The sequence below is a fragment of the Gopherus evgoodei genome, unplaced genomic scaffold (assembly GCF_007399415.2).
Source record: "Gopherus evgoodei ecotype Sinaloan lineage unplaced genomic scaffold, rGopEvg1_v1.p scaffold_199_arrow_ctg1, whole genome shotgun sequence".
Taxonomy (NCBI): domain Eukaryota; kingdom Metazoa; phylum Chordata; order Testudines; family Testudinidae; genus Gopherus; species Gopherus evgoodei.
Window position 1 is genome coordinate 5,608 of NW_022059862.1, and position 19,963 is coordinate 25,570.

Sequence of the window (19,963 nt, forward strand, 5' to 3'; positions counted from 1 at the left end):
CCCCGACCTCACCGCCCTCAAACACAAACACTACTGCTAACATGCACCAACTGAACTAAAGTCTCAGTGCTGGAGGGAGAGAGAGAGAGAGAGATGTGTGATTCATATTGTATCTAGGTTGTCAGCCACTGCTCCTGTGCTGTAACTAACAGTGTGAGCAGAGTGTTGAATCCTGGCAGAAGTCAATGGGACTCTGCAGAGAGACCCACCCCTAGATAAGTGGAGCAGAATCTGGTCCTTTGAAATTGAAAATTAAAATAAATAGGACTATGAATCAACTCACCTGCCTTTTAAATGTGGATCATAAATATGGTGAGATCATTCTTACCTGTGATTTTCTCTGTATTCTTAGCCAAATCAATAAGTAGGTAGACTACCTAGCCTATCTGCATCTTTAATACAGCATCTCAAAACATCCAATAGATCTATGGATATGATCCTTGGACCCTTTACCCAGAGCAATGAAACCACTAAGGTGTCTAGGGTTATCTATGGGAGTGGAATAAAAAGCTTTTCCTGAACTGCCTCCAAGATTAAAAGCTGATTTCTTGAGAATGGTTTAAATTCTGTTTTGTTCCCCTTGGGACAAGATCCCTGAAGTTTACTCTCTGTAACAAGTTACCAGAAACAGAGGGCTGGGTCAATACTCAAGCAATGCTCTGTTGTGCTTGAAAACAAGAGCAATGAGACTTGGATTATCACAGGATTTAGGTACACAATCTCAGCAACAGTTAATTACAAAAAAAAAAGTGTGTATTTAGGCTGTGTCCAATACGGGGCGCCACATTTCAGGAAAGATGTGGACAAATTAGAGAAAGTTCAGAGAAGAGAAACAAAAATAATTAAAGGTCTAGAAAATATGACCTGAGGGGAGATTTGAAAAAAAAATAGGTTTATTTAATCTGGAGAAGAGAAAACTGATAGGGGACATGTTAAAATCTTTTAAGTACATAAAAAGTTGTTACAAGGATGAGGGAGAAAATTGTTCTCCTTTATATCTGAGGAAAGGACTAGATGCAATGGGCTTAAATAGCAGCAAGGGAGGTTTAGGTTGAACATTAGGAAAAGCTTTCTAACTGCCAGAGTGGTTAAACATTGGAATAAATTGCCTAGGGATGTTGTGGAATCTCCCTCTTTGGAGATTTTTAAGAGCAGGTTGCACAAACAAACACCTGTGAGGGATAGTCTAGATTATACTTAGCTCTGCCTTGAGTAAAGGAGACTAGACAAGATGATCTCTTGAGGTCCCTTCCAGTTCATAGAATATAAGGGTTGGAAGGTACCTCAGGAGGTCATCTAGTCCAACCCCTTGCTCAAAGCAGGGCCAATCCTCAGACAGAGTTTTGCCCTAGATCCCTAAACGGCCCTCCCTAAAGGATTAAGCACAGAATCCTGGGTTTAGCAGGCAAATGCTCAAACCACTGAGCTATCCCTCCCCCCCTAAGAAGTCACTGATGCAGACCAGAATTAAACCCAGTTCACCTGTGTCCCAGTCACGTGCTTTAACCACTGCCCTACAATCAGCAGCCCCAATTCTATGATTCTATGATGGCAGTAAATAACTGTTGAGACAAAGGAGGAGATACATTGTAAGTTTATTCACCAAAAAGGAAGGTTTGGTCATCTCAAAATTATTCATAATTTTAACACAAATTTTACTGAATTATTGCAGCCAGAAAAATAAAGATTGTGCTAAATTCACAAAACAGCAGGAGGAAGAGGAGTCCTTCTGCTGCTGCTTTTCTTGTAACTTCAGTCCATTGGTAGGTCACTTTCCTTGCATGTGGGGGACCATGGTTTTCTTCTCATCTCTATATGGGGGTGGGGGCAGAGATTTGAAGTGAGATCTCCCCTCTCTGAGGAAAGTGCCTTAATATCTGGGCTATAAGGTGTTCTGGAGTATTGAAGCTGTTCTACAATGTATAAATAAAAGTTATTTATACACTCAATGGACCAATGAGTTGAACCTACCGAAGGAGTCCCCTAACACTGAGCTACAGTGTAATATTTGCCTCATGACTAGTCAAGTATTTTATATAAGTGGAATAGCTTCAATGGGAAAGCTTGAGAAAACTCCACCCCTGTGTACCTATATACTGGTGGTTAGGGCTTTCAGCTGGAAGTCAACGTTTCAGTCCCTGCTCTACAGGAGGTAGAATGGGGAATTGAAACCAGGTCTTCCAGAACACAAGTAAGGAACACTGGGCTAATGGTTGGAAGAAGGGACACCATCTCCTCTTTCAGGCAACTTGGTCAACCAAGTCCCATTGACTTGTGCTCTAAATCATTTAGGCACTTCTAGAAATGACCCATGCAATTTCCATTTCATTAGGAAATGTGCTGTAGTTTGTTATAAAGGAAAAACACCCATGGTGCTCTCTAAGGAAACTTGACTTTTAGAGAGCTAATGCTCAAACCACTGAGCTATCTCTCCGTGGCAAAATTTACTGGACCATTCTAACTCCTGCCATTGAGAAAGGTCTTCTTAGTTCCCCAAACCTAAAGGTAAAGGTTGCTTTGTGACAAGAGTTACAGTCTACTTAACCATACTTCTGCTAACTAATGCTTCAGCTAATATCTTACAGGATATGTTCCCCAGTAAAGAAAAACTCCAACAGGTCTTAAAAAGAAAGCTTTATATAAAAAGAAAGAAAAATACATAAAAATGGTCTCTCTGTATTAAGGTGACAAATACAGGGTCAATTGCTTAAAAGAATATTGAATAAACAGCCTTATTCAAAAAGAATACAATTCAAAGCACTCCAGCAACTATAGACATGTAAATACAAAAGAAAAACAATAACCCTTATTGTTTTTATGATCTCTGTACTCACAACTTGGAAACAGAAGATTAGAAAGCAGGAAATAGAAATCACTTCTCAAAGCTGAGAGAGATTCAGGCAGACGACAAAGAACTCAGACACAAACTTCCCTCCACCCAGAGTTGAAAAAAATTCTGTTTCCTGATTGGTCCTCTGGTCAGGTGCTTCAGGTTACTTTTTTTCAGGTGAAAGAGACATTAACCGTTAGCTATCTGTTTATGACACTCCTGCCATTGAGAAAGGTCTTCTTAGTTCCCCAAACCTAAAGGTAAAGGTTGCTCTGTGACAAGAGTTACAGTCTACTTAACCATACTTCTGCTAACTAATGCTTCAGCAAATATCTTACAGGATATAGGCCTGTAAGTTTCTTGCATTACAGCTGAATATAATGAAATTAGCTAAATATAAGGAAGGTAAGGCACTGAATATACTAAAGGCAAGCTAGCCCTACGAGCTACTCCACTCTCCAATTCCATGGGATATTTGGAAGACTATCAATTTCAGGAACTCAAAAAGGGCAGTCAGGGACAAGGGGCAAACCTGAGTCTCGGGGTAGCCAAGGAGTTTATAGTCAGTTCCAGGCCAGGGTCAATAACGAGTATTAGAATCCAAGGCAGGTTTCAGGGTCTGAATCAGGAGGCAAAGTCCAAAACAAGCCACAGTCAAGCCAGGAGTTCAAGAACATAGAGCCAGAACAGTCAGAGCAACTACAGAAGATCCATGCTGTTGCCTGGAGCACCCTTTGGGTTTATATAGGGCAGGGAGCCAGTCAGGAGCTGTGGGGCTGCTGCCTATCAAAGCCCTGATGTGGATCTTCCCATGGTCTGTCTCCACCACAGTCACGGGATGTTGCATGCAGGCTGGTTACATTTACTGCTGTATACCATTTTGGAGTGGTTAAGTGACTAATACCTCTGCAGACCTGGGTTCTGGACCCATGGGATCTTATTTTCAAATAAATAGAAATAAGAGTCTTGGTCTGGTTTAGGGTTTTAAAGTCACTGGGAGAATTAATAGGATTTGAGCACCTCTCTTACAATGCTTTAAAATCTCAACAATCTCTAACAACCAGAGTAAATCTTCATTGCTCACGTAGGCTGAACTGAGTGTATTCAGTGCAAATGGCTTCTTAGGTTTTCTGAAAACACAAAAACAAACAAAACCCCCACACACGTATACAATAAGAGTCTATGGATGTGACCTATTACTTTGCAATGGCCCAATTTGGGACCTTAGGACTGCAAAACCTAACTAGGCAGGTTGGGCCAGTGTGGGAGTAAGGGGCTTAGCTGGGGGGTGGGGGTCAGAGTGTGGGTGAAAGGTGTGGCTGCGGAGCCATTTTTCACTTGATTCTAAACAACAGGAAGGAAGTGGTTGCAAATCTGAAGGTGGAAGGCAATTTTGGAAGAAAGTGCATGTGAAATGATAGATCTCATGACAAAAGAAGGAGTTCTGCAATTTCATATCTGAGTTTCTTCAGGACTCTTGGATGAAGACCATCTGGTCCTCATGACTAATTACTGTTTAATTTATCAATTTCTTCCAAAACCTCCTCTATCAACAGCTCGGTGTGGGACAGTTCCTCTAATTTATCACCTAAACTGAAGGGATCTCCCTCCCATCCTCTGAAGTGAAGATTAATGCAAAGAATTCATTTAGCTTCTCCACAACAGCAATGTCTTTCCTGAGTGATCCTTTAGCATCTTGATCATCCAATGGTCTCACTGATTGTTCGTCTGGCTTCCTGCTTCCAATGTACTTAAAAAAGTGCAGTTAGTTTTTGTGTCCTCAGCTAATTTTCAATCAGTTAATCCCTGAATATGTGAGCAAGAACAGTGTAGGCAAACATCTAAGAGAGAGAAAACTTAGTAACACCTCAGAGCCCTGGCTCATCCCATTCAAGATCCTATCTCCAACCGTGGCCAACCCTCATGCTTCAGAGGAAGGAGAAAAAAAAACCCACCCTCCCAGAATACATTGGTGGGAGGAGGAAGGATTCCTTCATGAACCGTGGTGTCCAGCTGAAACCCTGAAGCATGTCCTTTAGGAACATAGACATAAACCAGAAGTAAGCACCAGGGTTGCTGAGCCCTGCCCTATACCATCACACTGTCATAATTTTATCCAACACTTTCTGAAAACTAATTAAGTTGTGCATCCCTACAGCTCCTATTAGAAGTTTGTTCCAGAACCTCACCCTTCTGATTTCCAGCCTGAATTTGTTCATGGCCAGTTATATCCATTTGATTTTGTGGAAACAAGAAGACAGAATTAGGAAGAAGAGCTCCAGCATGACTTTTATCCCAGTGGTTATGGTACTCATCTCAGATGTGGGAGTTTAGGGGCCCAAAGGATTCAGCAGCCGAGCAGGTGTTTTATGACTACCAGGGGGTAGGTCTAGGAAGCCTCCCCTTCAGTTAAGTGGTCAGTGTAGCAAGCCAGGCTGTGGATAAATCCAGTTCAGTTTCCCCCTTCTGCCTGACAAGATGAAGGGTTTGCCCAATAGTGTCTCTCTGTTGGATGCTCAAACTGCTGCACAATAGACTCATTCTCACTCCCTTTGTTGCTCAGTGTACATTTAATTATTTCGTACAAAGTGGAACAGCTTCTACAGGAGAGATAGGGACATTCAGCCTACAATATACCATAGCCCAGGGTTAGGACACTCATCTAGGAGGCTAGAAATCCAAGTCCAAATACCAACCGCACATCACAAATGGAGGGGAACTGAACTCAGGTTTTCTACATCCTAAGTGAGTGCTTCAACCCAGGATATAAAAGTTATAAGGGAGGCCTCACCTGCCCCCACCACCATCATTCTGTGTCTGTTTAGATGTGGTCTGAGACCACCTACCAGATCAATCCCACAGGCTAGGCAAGTGGTGCCACACCTGCTCTGAGGACCCCATTGAGACTTAGAGATCAGATAGGCACCCAGGCACTTACATCAAGGTGGCTGTGCACATGCTGACTGTCAGACCCTAAAGAGTCTTGGGGACTTGAATGTTGGAAAGTCAGGCACCTAGGGATTTTAAAGGCTCACAGGGTTAAGCGACAGGTTTTGTGGAGCTCAGTGGCACTGAAATGTTGGATTTAGGCACCGAAAGTAGCAGTTAGATGCCTAAATCCTTTTGTAGTGCACACTAATTTCAGCTTCCCAAGGATTTGGAGATGGCTTTTACCTATTCTACAGATACAGGAATGTAAAAACATACACAAAGATTTGAAGTCTATGAAAATACTTTATTGTTTTTAACATGCTATATTGTCACTTGACAGAGAAATTGCCATGCAGCATCAGCCCTGCGGTTCTTCTAGTCCAGGCACTTGTCTCCAGTGGTAGTCAATATCAGCTGCTTCAGAGGAAGGAAAATTATAGGCTAAACTGTGAGGAAAATTTCATCCTAGCCCAGGCAGTCAGTGGTTGGCTCATGTCCTGAAGCATGAAGGTCTCTACAAATAATAAAGACATTTTAGAATTCTGTTAGTCTCCATGTCTGAATGTTCTCCTAAGTCACCAACATGCACAAGTGTAAATAGAGTGTTAACTAGAGAGGGAAGTGATAGTGACAGTCAGAGAGAAAGAGATGGGCATACAGACAAGTTGTACTAGATGTCCACCCACATGTCTCAAAAACTCATTGTTTTATAGCTGGATAAGAAATAAGAAAGAAAAACAATGAAATAGTGTGTCATAATTTTGTAGTTTTTTCTTGTTGCTCCAGTTCTTTGTGCAAATTAAAAAGAATGCTGACAGGCCGTGTTCTGTATCTCTGTCGAAATGCAAGGTTCATTTTGTCAAGGATTTGTGGCCCATAGTCCTTCTCAAAGCTTCTTTAACATCCTTGTTTCTCAGGCTATAGATAAAGGGATTCAACATGGGGAAGACAAAGGTGTAAAACACAGATACTGCTTTCCTTGGGTAAAGAGAAGATAACCAAGTGGGCTGGGTGTACATGAAAGCAGTGGTCTCAGAAAATAAAGTCACAACCAACATGTGGGAGGTGCAAGTGGAGAAGGCTTTGTGCCTGCCCTCAGCAGAGCGAATCCGGAGGACGGTGGAGATGATGTAGATGTAGGAGATGAGCACAATCAGGGCAGTGCTCGCTATGATGAGGCCACATAAGGTAAACATCACAAGATTATTGATGTACGTGTCGCTGCAGGAGAGACTGTTCAAGGGAGGACCATCGCAGAAGAAATGATCGATCTCCTTACACCCACAATAGTGCAGCATAAAGGTGAACCCTGTTTGCAACATGGAGTTCACACAGCCGCAGATATACGACCCTACCACCATCTGAATGCAAACCCACTTGGACATGGTGACGGGATACAGGAGCGGGTTGCAGATAGCGGTGTATCGATCATATGCCATTGTTGCTAGGAGGAAACCTTCGGTGGTGAGGAAGAGACAGAAAAGAAAGAATTGAGTGGCACATCCGTTATAGGAAATGACTTTGCTCCCTAATAGGAAGCTTGCCATGGATTTGGGGGCGATGGTGGAGGTGAAGCAGAGGTCTAAGAGTGACAGGTTCATGAGGAAGAAGTACATGGGGGTGTGAAGGCGAGAGTTGACTCTAATGATGAGGACCAGGGTGGTGTTTCCCAGCACGGTTACTGTGTAAATCACCAGAAACAAGACAGAGGGGATCATCTGGCATCCTGGACCATTTCCAAACCCTAGCAGGATGAATTCCATGACTGCTGTGCGGTTCCACTCTCTCACTTGGCGCCATGGCTGTTAAATCCTTTGGAAAAGGTGTGAGATAAGGATTAAAGAAGAGATAAATGAAGAAGATGCAATGACGGGCTTCATGAAAAGAGGGAGGATGGTCATGTGGAATAGACTCTGATCTGAGACTCAGCAGATCAATGTTCATTTTCCAGCTCTGCCACAGACTCCCTGTGAGGCTTTTGCCCAATCACTTGGGCTGGGATTTCCAAGCAGCCAAAGGGAATTAGGCACTCAATTCCATTCAATTTCAGTAGGATTTAGTCACCTAGGACCAGATTTTTGAAGGTATTTCTGTGCCTAGTGGAATTTTCAAAAGCACCAAGGCACCAAAATCTCATTGATTTCAATGAGGGTTAGACATCTAGATGCTTTTGCAAAATCTCACTAGGATCCTAGATTCATAGATTCATAGATTCCAAGACCAGAAGGGGCCATTCTGATCAATACCTTTAATCCTAAATGCCGTAAATTGATCCTAAATATCTTTAAAAATCTGGGGTCTAACTATTAAGCTCTTGTAAAAACTCTCAGCTTTGATATTTCTGTCCATTAGCTCCCAGTTCTGAAAATGAAGATAATACTATTTTCAGAACTCAGAGGGTGTTGTGATAATAAAATCACTAATATATTGGAATTGCTCAAATTCTACCATAGCAAGGGATAAAGTACCTTTTGAATAATTTTCAAAATGAGCCACCCAACTCCCCATTGACTTTTTATAATATTTGTGTCCTTAATTCACTAAAGTTCTATTGAAAATCTCATCATAGATAGATTGAATTTAATGGCAAAGCTGCCTTTGACTTGACTGTAAGCAGATAAGGCCCTCGTAATCCAAGTTAAACAAATTCCTCATAAAATTTGAGTTGTTCTTTTGGAAGGCGTCTTTTCTGGACTAGCAGCCAAATTAATCTGCTTTTCCTTACAGCTGTAATACAAAGCACATCTCTTCGGCCAAGTTGGACAATTGCAGACTCTATCCATTCATGTGCGGTCCCATTGATTTATAAAAAGGTGGGAGAATGAGACTTTGACATCAATAATATCATACAAGAAGACTGGATGACCTTGAAAATTGGAGTAATAGAAATGGGGATGAAATTTAATAGCATAAAGTGCCAAGTCATGCATTTAGCAACTAACAGGATTTTTGCTATAAGCCGTGGACATATCAGTTGGAAGTGAAAGAGTAGGAGAAAGACCTGGATGTATTTGTCAGTCACAGGATAACTACAACTCATCAATATGATGTGGCCATGAAAAAGGCTAATGCAATCCTGGATGCATCAGGAGAAGTATTTCCAGGAGAGACAGGGAAGTGTAATTACCATTATACAGGGCACAGATGAGACCTCATCTGGAATACTGTGTGCAATTCTGGTCACCTATGTTTAAGAAAGATGAATTCAGACTGGAACAGGTACAGAGAAGGGCTACAAGGATGATCAGAAGAATGGAGACCCTTCCTTATGAAAGAAGACTTAAGAAGCTTGACTTGTTTAGCATAACCAAATTAAGGCTAAGGAGAAATTATTGCTCTCTATAAATACATCAGGGGAATAAACATCAGAGAGGGAGAGGAGGTCTTTAAGGGCCAATATTTGCCTTAAAACAAATGGATATAAACTGACCATCAACAAGTTCAGGCATGAAATTAGATGAAGGTTTCTAACCATCAGAGGAGTGCCATTCTGAAACAGCCTTCCAAAGGGAGCAGTGGGGACAAAAAACCTAACTTATGAAGGGGATTGTAAGATGACACTGCCTATGATGACACGTGGCCCATATGCAACTGCTAGTAGCAAATATCTCCAATAGTCAGAGGTGGGACACTAGAGGGGGAAGGCTCTAAGTTACTAAGGAGAATTCTTTCCCAGGTGTCTGGCTGGTACATTTCTCCCACTTGCTCAAGGTCTAACTGATCTCCATATTTGGCATCAGGAAGAAATTTTCCCTTGGCCAGATTGGCAGACAGTGAGGGTTTTTGCCTTCCTCTGGAGCATGAGGCGTGGATTAATAGCAGGGTTGAACTAGAGTAAATGATGGATTCTCTATAACTTGAAGTCTTTAAATCATGATTTCAGGACTTCAGAAACTCAGTTCAAGGTTACAGGTCTATTACAGGAGTGGGTAGGCAAGGTTCTATGGACTGCAACGTGCAGGAGGTCAGACTACATGATCACAATGTTTCCTTCTGGCCTTAAAATCTGTGAGTCTGGGTTGGTTCTGCATTCGGTACTATTCAATATTTTGATTAAAGACTTGGATAATAGAGTGGGGAGTATGCTTATAACATTTGTGAATCATAGGTTTAAAAGGGACCACAAGGGTCATCGAGTCTAAACCCCTACAAAAAGGCAGAATTTGTTGCTTCTAAACCATCCAAGAGAGATGTCTATCCAGCTTGGATGACATCAAGCTGGATAGCCACCTATCTTGGCGTTCACAAGCACTTTGGAGGACATGACTAGAAATCAAAAGGATCTTGACAAATTGGAGAAATGATCTGAAATGTGCAAACTGAAATTCAGTAAAGAAAACTGCAAAGTACTATACCTAGGAAGAAAAACATTCATTGTACAACTACAAAATGAAAAACAGTTGGCTAGGTGATGGTACTGATGAAAAGGATCTGAGAGTTATAGTGGATCACAAATTAAATATGAATCAACAATGTGATGCAGTTGCAAAAAGGCTATCATTCTGGGGTGTATTAACAGAAGCATCCTATGTAAGACCTGGGAGGTAATTATCCCACTCTACTTGGCACTGGTGAGGCCTCAGCTGGAGTACTGTGTCCAGTTCTGGGTGCCAAACTTTAGGAATGTTTGTGGACAAATTGGAGGGAGTCCAGATGAGAAAACAAAAATGATGAGAGATTTAGAAAATTCTGACCTATAAGGAAAGGTTAAAAAAACTAGGCACGTTTAGTCTTGAGAAAAGAAGACTGAGGAGGCACCGGATGAGAGCCTTCAAATGTGTTAAGGACTGCTATAAAGAGAATTGTGAGCAATTGTTCTCCATGTTCACTGAAGGTAGGACAAGAAGTGAAGCGTTCAATCTGCAGCAAAGGAGACTTAGAAAAAATTTCCTGATATCTAACCTAACTGTAAAGGTAGCTGAGCTCTGGAATAGGCTTCCAGGGGAGGCTGTGGAATCCCTGTTATTGGAAGTTTTTTTTAAAAAACAGGTTAGTCAAAGTTGTAAGAGAATTAACAAACTGTCACTATAGATGTGATTCTCTTCTGTCAGATAAAAGACAGCTGAGATCTCACGACTGGAATCTAGGGCAACACCTGAAGATGTTCAGGGAATCCTCTGAAGATGCAGAGATGTCTGTGTTTCTCTGATTCCAGTGAAGTGTTAGTTCTGCCTCATGTTACATTATTGAAGTTGGGATTTTCAGTGGTATGCATCTCGTATTGAACTGACTGAACTAGCAATTTTCAGACTCTGCTGAGTACTGCAGATTAATTTTTGGAGGGAAATCTTTCAATAGTCTTCTTGAATTCTCTCATTCCTCCATTTCAGCACTATCCTAAGCCCCCGCAGCCCAACCTGCTCCTCCACTCCCAAAAGAGCTTAGTTGTATTAATGCATTCACTTTTGTGAGAGTAGTAGATAGGTCACGCCAAATGGCTATCTCTGAATCAGGAGCATAATTACCTTTGTATATGGCATGGTAGAGACGAACTCTCCACTTTTGGTGTGCACACTCTAAAAGGACTTTGAGAAAATATAAAGGGTTCAGAGAAGAGAAACAAAAATGAGTTGAGGTTTTACAATGAACTAACAAAGGAGATCAATCTAATTAAATTATTCAAGAGATGGTTTAGAAATGATTTGGTCATGGTCTATAAATGCTTGATGGTAGAAGGCATTAGCTGTTTTAGACACATCACCACAATTGGAGCTCATGAACATACAGTTGCCTTCAATTCATGTAGGAAAATTGGAGTTGGTGCAGAAAATAACCACGAAAATTATTTGAGTGGTGAAGAAAATACCATACAGTGAGAGAATTAAAGAGCTCAATAAGTTTAGCATCTCAAAACCTTAATCAGGAGATGATCATAGAAGCATTGAAATGTAAGGCTGAAAGGGACCTCAAAAGGTCATTTAGTCCATTCCCCTGCACAGAGAAAGGACCAAGTATAACTAGACCATCCCTGAGAGGTATTTGCCTAACCTGTTCTTAAAAAAAAACCCTCCAATGACAGAGATTCCACAACCTCCCTTCAAAGCCTGTTCCAGTGCTTAACTAGCCTTATAGTTGGAAGTTTTTCCTAATATCTAACCTAAATCTCCCTTACTGCAGATTAAGCTCATTACTTCTTTTCCTGTCATCAATGGACATGTAGAACGATTGATCTCTGTCTTCTTTATAATAGCCCTTAATATATTTGAAGATGGTTATCAGGTCACATACCCCAGGCTTCTTTTCTCAAGACTGAACATGCCTGGGTTTTTTTAACCTTTCCTCATAGGTCAGGTTTTCTAAACCTTTGATCAATTTTGTGGTCTCTTCTGTACTCTCTCCAATTAGTCCACATCTTTCTTAAAGCGTGGTGCCTGGAACTGACCTAGTACTCCAGCTGAGTCCTCAACAATGCCTGGTCGAGCGGGACATTTATCTCCTGTGTCTTACATACAACATTCCTATAAATACAACTCAGAATGATATAAGCCTTTTTCACACTTGTATCTCATTGTTGGCTCTTATTCAATTTGTGGTCCACTAGAGCCCCCAGATCCTTTTCAGCAGTACTACCACCTAGCCAGTTGCTTCCCATTTTGTAATTATGCAATTGATTTTTTTTTCCTCTGAAGTATAGTATTTTGTACTTTTCTTTACTGAATAATACCAAACCCAGGACAGACCTCTTCAGGATCCCACTAGATATGTTCCCCCATTTTGACAGCAAACCACCAATTGCTACTGTTTGCGTATAGTCTTTCAGTATTGTACCCAACTATAGTAATTTCATCTAGACCACATTTCCCTACTTTGCTTATGACAATGGAACATTCAAGAAATCTAATTTCTACAGCTTTGCCCCTATCCACTAGGTCAATGATCCCATCAAAGAAGGAAATGAGTTTGAATTGGCATGATTTGTTCTTCATAAATGCATGTTGGCTATAACTTGTTACCCTGTTATCCTCCAGCGGCTTACACATTGATTGTTTATTCATTTGTTCCAGTAGCTTTCCAGGTACCAAAGTTCTGACTGATCTAAAATTCCCTGGGTCCTCTTTCGTCCTCTTTTTTTTTTTTAAAGACAGGAACTATGTGTGCCCTTCTCCAGTCCTCTGGGACCTCACCCATCCTCCATGAGTTCTCAAAGATAATCGCTAATGGTTCTAAGATAGCTTCATTTAGGTCCTTAAGTACCTGAGGATGAATTTCATCAGGCCCTGTTGAGTTGAATACATTGAACATATCTAAATATTCTTTGACCTGTTCTTTCCTTATTTTGGCTTGTGTTCCTTCCCCCTTGTTGTTAATATGAATTGTGTTAAACATCTGGTCACCATTATGCTTTTTAGTGAAGACTGAAGCAAATTAGCCATTAAATACCTCAGCCTTCTTAATATTATCAGTTACTGGCTCTCCTTTCCTAATAAGTAGAGGACCTACACTTTCCTTTGTCCTTCTCTTATTCCTAATATAGTATTAAAGAACCTCTTCGTAGTGCCTTTTATGTCCCTTACTAGGTGTAACTCATTTTGTGCCTTAGCCTTTCGGATTTTGTCCTTCATGCTTGTGCTGTCCTTTTGTACTCATCCTTAGCAATCTGTTTCCACTTTTTTTATTCCTTTTTCATTTTCACAACATTAAAAAGCTCCTGATGGAGCCACTTTGGCCTCTGACTATTCTTCCTATCTTTCTTCCTATCTTTCTTCCATAGTTTGCTGTAGCACTTTTAAGACTGTATCTTTGAGAAACTGACAACTCTCAGGAACTCTTTTTTCCTTTACATTTTCTTCTCACGGGAATGTACCTACCCATTTCTTTGAGTTTTGAAGTACATTGCCCTTATTCTGCTGCTCTCACCCCTTCCTTTCCTTCAAATTATTAAATTTATCATTTATCATTGATCACTTTCACTCAAATTACCTTTAGCCTTCAGATTCTCAACCAATTCCTTCTTGTTAGTCCTAATCAAGTCTGAAATGGCTTTTCCCCTGGTTACTTCCTCCATCTTTTGAAACAAAAGTGGTCCCTCAAACATTCCAAGAACATGTTGACTATTTTGTGTTTTGTCATATTACTTTTCCAAAAGATGTCTTGGTAGTTAAAGTCCCCCATTATTATCAGGTCTTATGTTTTGGAAATTTTTGTTATTTGTTCTAGAAAGTCCACATCCATCTCCTCTTCCTGATTTCATGATCTATAGCAGACCCCTACCATGATATCACCCCTGTATTTTCACCCTTTTATTTTCACCCAGAGACTTTCAACTGATCTGCCTTTCACCTCCTTCTGGACCTCAGAACAGATCTATGAATCTACAAATCTGTGTGGTCTCCTTAGGGAATAAAATTATTTAATTTAGATCTGATTTAAAAATCTGATAAATTACTTGTGTTGGAGATTCAACCAGACATACTGAAACACATTCACACACATACTGCCCCCGACCAATACTTTGCTGTTACAAAATGCTTATTTGCATATTAGCATGTATCCCTGCTGTCAAAAATGGAAAACTAAAAGGATAAAGACTGCATACTTAAGAAAGTCCTTGGAACTTTATGTCTCTTATGGCACTTCTTCAATATTATTTGCCATTGATGGTGATTGTCTCGGCTCTGCTATCTCTTTTGCTAGCCTTTAGGAGAATGGTGACTCACCAGTCTGTGAAAATTATTTGAAGTTGAGGCTGCTGTTGGGTTCCTTCACCAGCACAGGAGATGAAGAAAAGCCTTTTCATCCAGTCCCGTGACTTCTGGAGATAAAGATACAATAGCATAAACTGATGACCCGTCTCGGACAAAGCTTCTTAAAGTCTCATGGCTTTTTTCTGTCCCTCCCATAACTCCACCCAGGGGCCCTAGGACAAATTAGAATAGAGCACTCCCCCTAGCATTACTTGGCATTTCAACCAACAGAGAGAGATTCAGACATTGTAATCAAAATCAGGATGGTAGGGGAAGATATCTCCATTTTGGAGAAGTCATCTGAGAAAACAGCAGCCTCCGCACTGTATAATTGAACATTGCTGAGTGTATATTTCCAAACAAGGAGATATGTATTAGAAGTGGTTTTTATTTTCCCCCTGAGAAATCCAACAGGATTTCTTAAAGTGTCTTAAAGTAAGGAGTTATACTTTAAAGATATATCTTCCTTGTATATATGCAACAGATAAGGCACTGAAACCTATGTTGGGAGTGGAAGGGGGTGGTTTTCTGATTTACATAATGGTCGGAATCAGCTCCATTGACTCCAGTGGGGTTACTCCTGATTTACATCAGAGTGAGGTGAAAGGCAAATCAGACCCTCAGTCTGTAGCCAGACCTTGGAAAGTTGTCTGAGTGTGTTTGAAATTAGACTGATTAGATTTGATTGGGCTAGCAGGTCAAATGATATTTTTGTCTACTCCCTGAAATGGGACAGGCCGATCACCAGCCTGCAGGGGGTGCTCCAGCGCTGGTACAAGCTAATTCCTGGAACAGACCAGCAGGAGGTACCGCAGGGGTGAGTCCGCATGTCTACAGGGATGCCTATCCTTATCCAGATGGGCACACATCTTTTGCCAATAATACCTGATGCTATGTGGACACAATGCACCAGTACAACTGGCCAAGTGTGAATGCACACTGCTGAATTCATTTTGTCAGTAGTGGAACTGGCTGGAAACTCAAATTCACATTCTGTGGGAAATTCGGAAATTTCAAAAAGAGAAAAGTCATGTTGAAGGAAAAAAAACTTTAATTTCCGATAGACCAGGAATTACCAAATTTTGTTTAGAATTTTTTGTTTTGACTTTTCAAAATGTTTCCACCTCTTCACAAACTACTCAAAGGCTCAGCAACCTGCCAGGCAGCAAAGTGGGAAGTTCTGGGGTCCTGCAAGCCCCATATCCTGGTTTTACAAGCACTCAGGTGCCTATTTCCATTGAAATCAGTGGAAATGAGGCACATTTGTAAATCCCACCTGGTCTAAAAATCTGTCCCCAAATCTATTAAAAACTGTGAAGCACTCAGATACTGCAGTGATGAGCTAGATAAGTACTTAGAGAGTAGAGCTGATCTAAAATTGACCCATGGAACAACTTTTTCTTCAAATAAAATGCTGTTTTGTTGAAATGGACACTTTCCATGGGAAAGTGTCTATTTCTTCAAAATTTAATTGAAAAAAAGGAAATGAATTTTTGTGACAAGATTTACTAAGCATTTCAACAAAAGCTCCATTTCAACCTTATTGGAATGTGATGTTGCAATTTTTCATTTCAAAAGAAACATCCTGTTTCAAAATTTATTGTATTTTAGCAAATACAGTATAAAATTTAAAAAATGCAGATTTTTTATCCTAATGGAATATTTTTATTGACCCAAAAAGAGGTTTTTATCCAAAAAATTGCTTTGTCGGAAATTTTGAGACTTTGGTTTTGTTCCAGATTGGGACCCGCTACTCGGATGGTGTAAATTGAGAACTTCCATGAAAATCTAGGCTGCAACTCCACTGGCCAGCTCTATATTTCAATCTAACCCTCTTTAAACTAAGTGATAACTAAGGCCTCACATGCTTATTTGAACTAATCGAAAACTAGTAAATATTTTTTCACGAAAACTCCTGAAAATGTGACATAATGTATAAGTATCAGAAAGCATTTTTTTTCATTAATTCACCATTTTACACAAAAAATGTTTATTGAAAATTTTATTTTCAGTTTTTCATTTTTTGGTTTCCTCTCTTCTTCTTTACTTTCCCCTCTCCCCCTGCCTTTGCTTCATTTTCCATTTTTGCCACTGAAAAAAAGAAAGGAAAGGAGAAAGGGGAGGAAAAGTTAAAAAAAACTGAAAAGCATAATGTTACATTGTGATACAAAAAAGGATGATATATGTCACACATATCAATGAGGTCATGGTGTTTGCTCTGTGCAATGTCATCATAGCTGTCACTGTGGTGTCCCCTCCTATGCCTTCATCCCCTCCACCATTCTCACGACCTGCTCTGCAGTAGGTAGGTATAAAACCTTCTTCACCTGTGCCTCCCACATGGTGGCCATGAGTCTGTTCTATGGGACAACTTTCTTCATCTATGCCCAGCCAGTCACTATATGCGTTCCCAATTAGAGCAAAATGGTGTCCATGTTCTATACCCTGGTGATCCCCCTGCTAAACTCTCTCATTTACAGCTTCAGGAACAAGAATGTGAAAGAGGCTCTTGGGAGCATGATGGGGAAGATGAAGCTTTTTTTTTTCTCAATTAACTGAATAGAGTCCTGGATCCATGGGCTCACAGTGGGGGTGCACACCACCCTATTCTGGAGCAGAGCAGATCTAGGGATGGGAGTTCAGTCTAGTATACCAGATGAAGGAGTGACCCTTAGGCTTTAAGGCATCCATTCCATCTCTGCTATATATCAAAAAGAAAAAAAACATTCCTGTCCATCATTTGCTAATCGCCTTGTGCTCTAAAACATGTTGGTCGATAGCTCCTAAATACACTAGTTTGGCTCAGTTCAGGTGCTATTGCCACCTCCCAACATATTTCTTACCATCTCGATAAGCCATTGACCTGTATAACATCCTCAGTTAAGGATGTACTGAGATGAAGTGGATTTCACTTACTCCCCATTTAAACTTGTTTTCTGTTTTATTATTTTGCTTTTTCTTGCTCTTGGGAAAGTTGGCCAGCCCTGGCTAATTCCTTATATTATATGTTTGGATGGTCAAAAATTTTCTGCTGAAACTTCTTTTGAAGAGAGAATATGATTGTTCAAGTAAATAAAAAATTTCAGTAAAGTTTCTCCTTTCTGTACAAAATTTCTCTTGAAAAAACTGAACACCTGAAGCCATAATTTTTTTGATTTTCTGTTTACAAGTGAAAAGTTTCATCCAAAAATTGAGGTCTTTTAATTCTGAAATGCCACTGCTGTGCCTTATGGGAGTTATAGTTCAGGTGCCTCATGTCCCAGTTATCCTCTGTGAGCAGGTCCCCAACTGGACTTCATTTTCCATGATGTATCACAGCCATGTGACTTGCATGTTGTACTACCTTCACTCACCAGGACCTGATCCTGCATGGTAGTGAGGCTGGGATTCTCAAAGGAGGCTGAGGGAGTTAGGCACATGATTCCCTTGGAAATTCAAAAGGAACTGGACACCTAACTCCTAAGAGTTCTTAGAAGGAGTTGGGAGCCTTTAAAGGCAATTCCCAGCACCTTGTAGGATTAAGTCCTATCCTATCATGGTGTTTTCAATTACTCAGGCTGGGACTCTCAAAAGAACCTAAAGGAGTTGGGTACATGACCTTCACTCAAATTCAGTAGAGCCCCAGCTCAACAAATGAAAAATCAGCTTGTCCAACCAAGTATGATTCAGGGGAAGAAGAGTTTCATTTCAAAGCAGAAGCAATGCCTCTTCCAAGAATAAGGCATCAATGTCACTATTGCTGATTTACACCAGATGAGGCTCTGTCCCCATTGACTCCAGTGCGGCAATGCCGGGCATTTGATCTCATTGATTCCAACAGAGACATGCAGATTGACACCAGCTGGAGATATGGTCCCATTGACTCTGATAGAGCAATGCTGATTTATATCAGCTGGGGGTCTGTCCCAATGACTAAAGCAGAGCTACATTGATTTATGCCAGCAGGGGGTCTGACGTGAGAACTTTATACAGCAACAAAGTCATAAAGAAGGCCAACAGAGTGTGGTTTTGATAATTTCTGAACGTTACCCTTAGCTCTGAGGAAATTGAACTATGAGATGAATTGTGTTTTCTACCCACGTTCCCATATTAGCAGAGGAGCACGGTGGGGATGCTTTGGAGGGGCTGGTTCAGGAACACCTAGGCACTCCTTGCAAAGAGGGGTGGCTCTATGTTTTTTTCCACCCCAAGCATGGCAGGCAGGCAGCTTTTGGCAGTGCGCCTGCGGGTGGTCCGCTGGTCACGTGGATTCGGCGGCATGCCTGCAGGAGGTCTGCCTGTGCCGTGCCATCGGCATCCCCCCTGAATTTCTGCCAAAGCCGCGGGACTGGTGGACCTCTGGCAGGCACGCTGCCGAAAGCAGCATGACAGCCATCCTTTCGGCGACCAGCACGCTGCCCCCCATGGCTTGCAGCCCCAGGCACATGCTTGCTGCACTGGTACCTGGAGCCACCCCTGCTTGCAAAATTGTGTTCTTTAAACATTCCCAAGTGCATATTGCAAAAGAAAGAGTGGTGTTAATCTTCCCTGCTCTGACCGCAACGTAAGCTCCACTCATTCACAATTCAAACTAAAATGTCACTCACAAGAGACTGCCCTCTTCTTGCTTGCTTGATTTGATCAGCAGGAAAATAGGCACCCCAGAAATGCACCATCTTACACTGCTCAAGACCTTCTCTTGAAGCTCATTAATTAGTTTGCCACTTTGTCAAAGGATAGTGGACATGCACCAGCCTTTGTAATCTGAGCAAACTCCCCAAGCGCTTTAGACAAACTCACTGGTAAAGATAAAACATTCAAATAAGTTGAACTACAGAAAGACATAAGGGATAAAGGCCAGAGATAGTTACCTAAGAAAATAAAAAGTAAACACACATTCTAAATTCTAAACTCTATTAGACTAAACAAGATTTGGATTTTACAGCTTTTCTCACCCCACTGGATGTCACAGGCAGGCTACAGTTCTTAATACAAAGACTGAATTTCCTTCTCAGCCTGGGACCAATCTCCTCAGTTCAAAGTCTTTGTCTTCTCAGCATTCTTGTTACCTTCAGCATAGGTGAGAGAGAAGAATGGTGGTCTCAGGATGCCACTGTCCCTTATTTTATACTCTCAATTCATCTCATGTCCCAGAGAAGATACTGGCCTAGGCATGTCCTGGTGGGCGGTTGCACAACTGAGTCATAGAATTGAGGAATCCCCATTGTGCGGTACTTGCGCAACTGTCTCTTACAGAATTGTAAACCTCTTGTTTACAATTACCATTCTACTCAATGGCTTGTGATGATTGCTTAATGCCTGTTTGCATGTGGGTCACCTCCTTTGTTGCCACTGGATAGCTAGCTGTGGGCATCTCCCAGACACACAACATATTTCATATCAACCATATAGCAGAATATCATAATTCCGTATACAATGATTATACAGATATTTTGACAGAACAATGAGTTTCAACATACAACCTTTCATTGGATATCTTACATGGCATCCTTTGTACAAAATATCATAACCATATACA

General features: G+C 41.0%; 1 protein-coding gene across 1 annotated transcript; it reads right to left on the bottom strand.

Annotated features, from left to right (window-relative positions):
• Positions 1-6,612: 6,612 nt before the first annotated feature.
• Positions 6,613-13,766, bottom strand: LOC115640090 (olfactory receptor 12-like). The gene is made up of 3 exons (XM_030542955.1): positions 13,682-13,766; positions 12,956-12,978; positions 6,613-7,563 (listed from the first exon to the last, which is right to left on the bottom strand). Exons 1-3 carry the CDS (start codon positions 13,764-13,766, stop codon positions 6,613-6,615), a joined length of 1,059 nt encoding a protein of 352 aa, XP_030398815.1.
• Positions 13,767-19,963: the final 6,197 nt, after the last annotated feature.

Coding starts and splice junctions, on each gene's coding strand:
- LOC115640090 (XM_030542955.1), bottom strand. CDS start 13,766: ATGGAGGAAGTAACCAGGGGAAAAGCCATTTCAGACTTGATTAGGACT. Junction 12,979..13,681: donor TGAGAATCTGAAGGCTAAAG/GTAATTTGAGTG, acceptor TCAACTCAACAG/GGCCTGATGAAATTCATCCT. Junction 7,564..12,955: donor CTGATGAAATTCATCCTCAG/GTACTTAAGGAC, acceptor AGGATTTAACAG/CCATGGCGCCAAGTGAGAGA.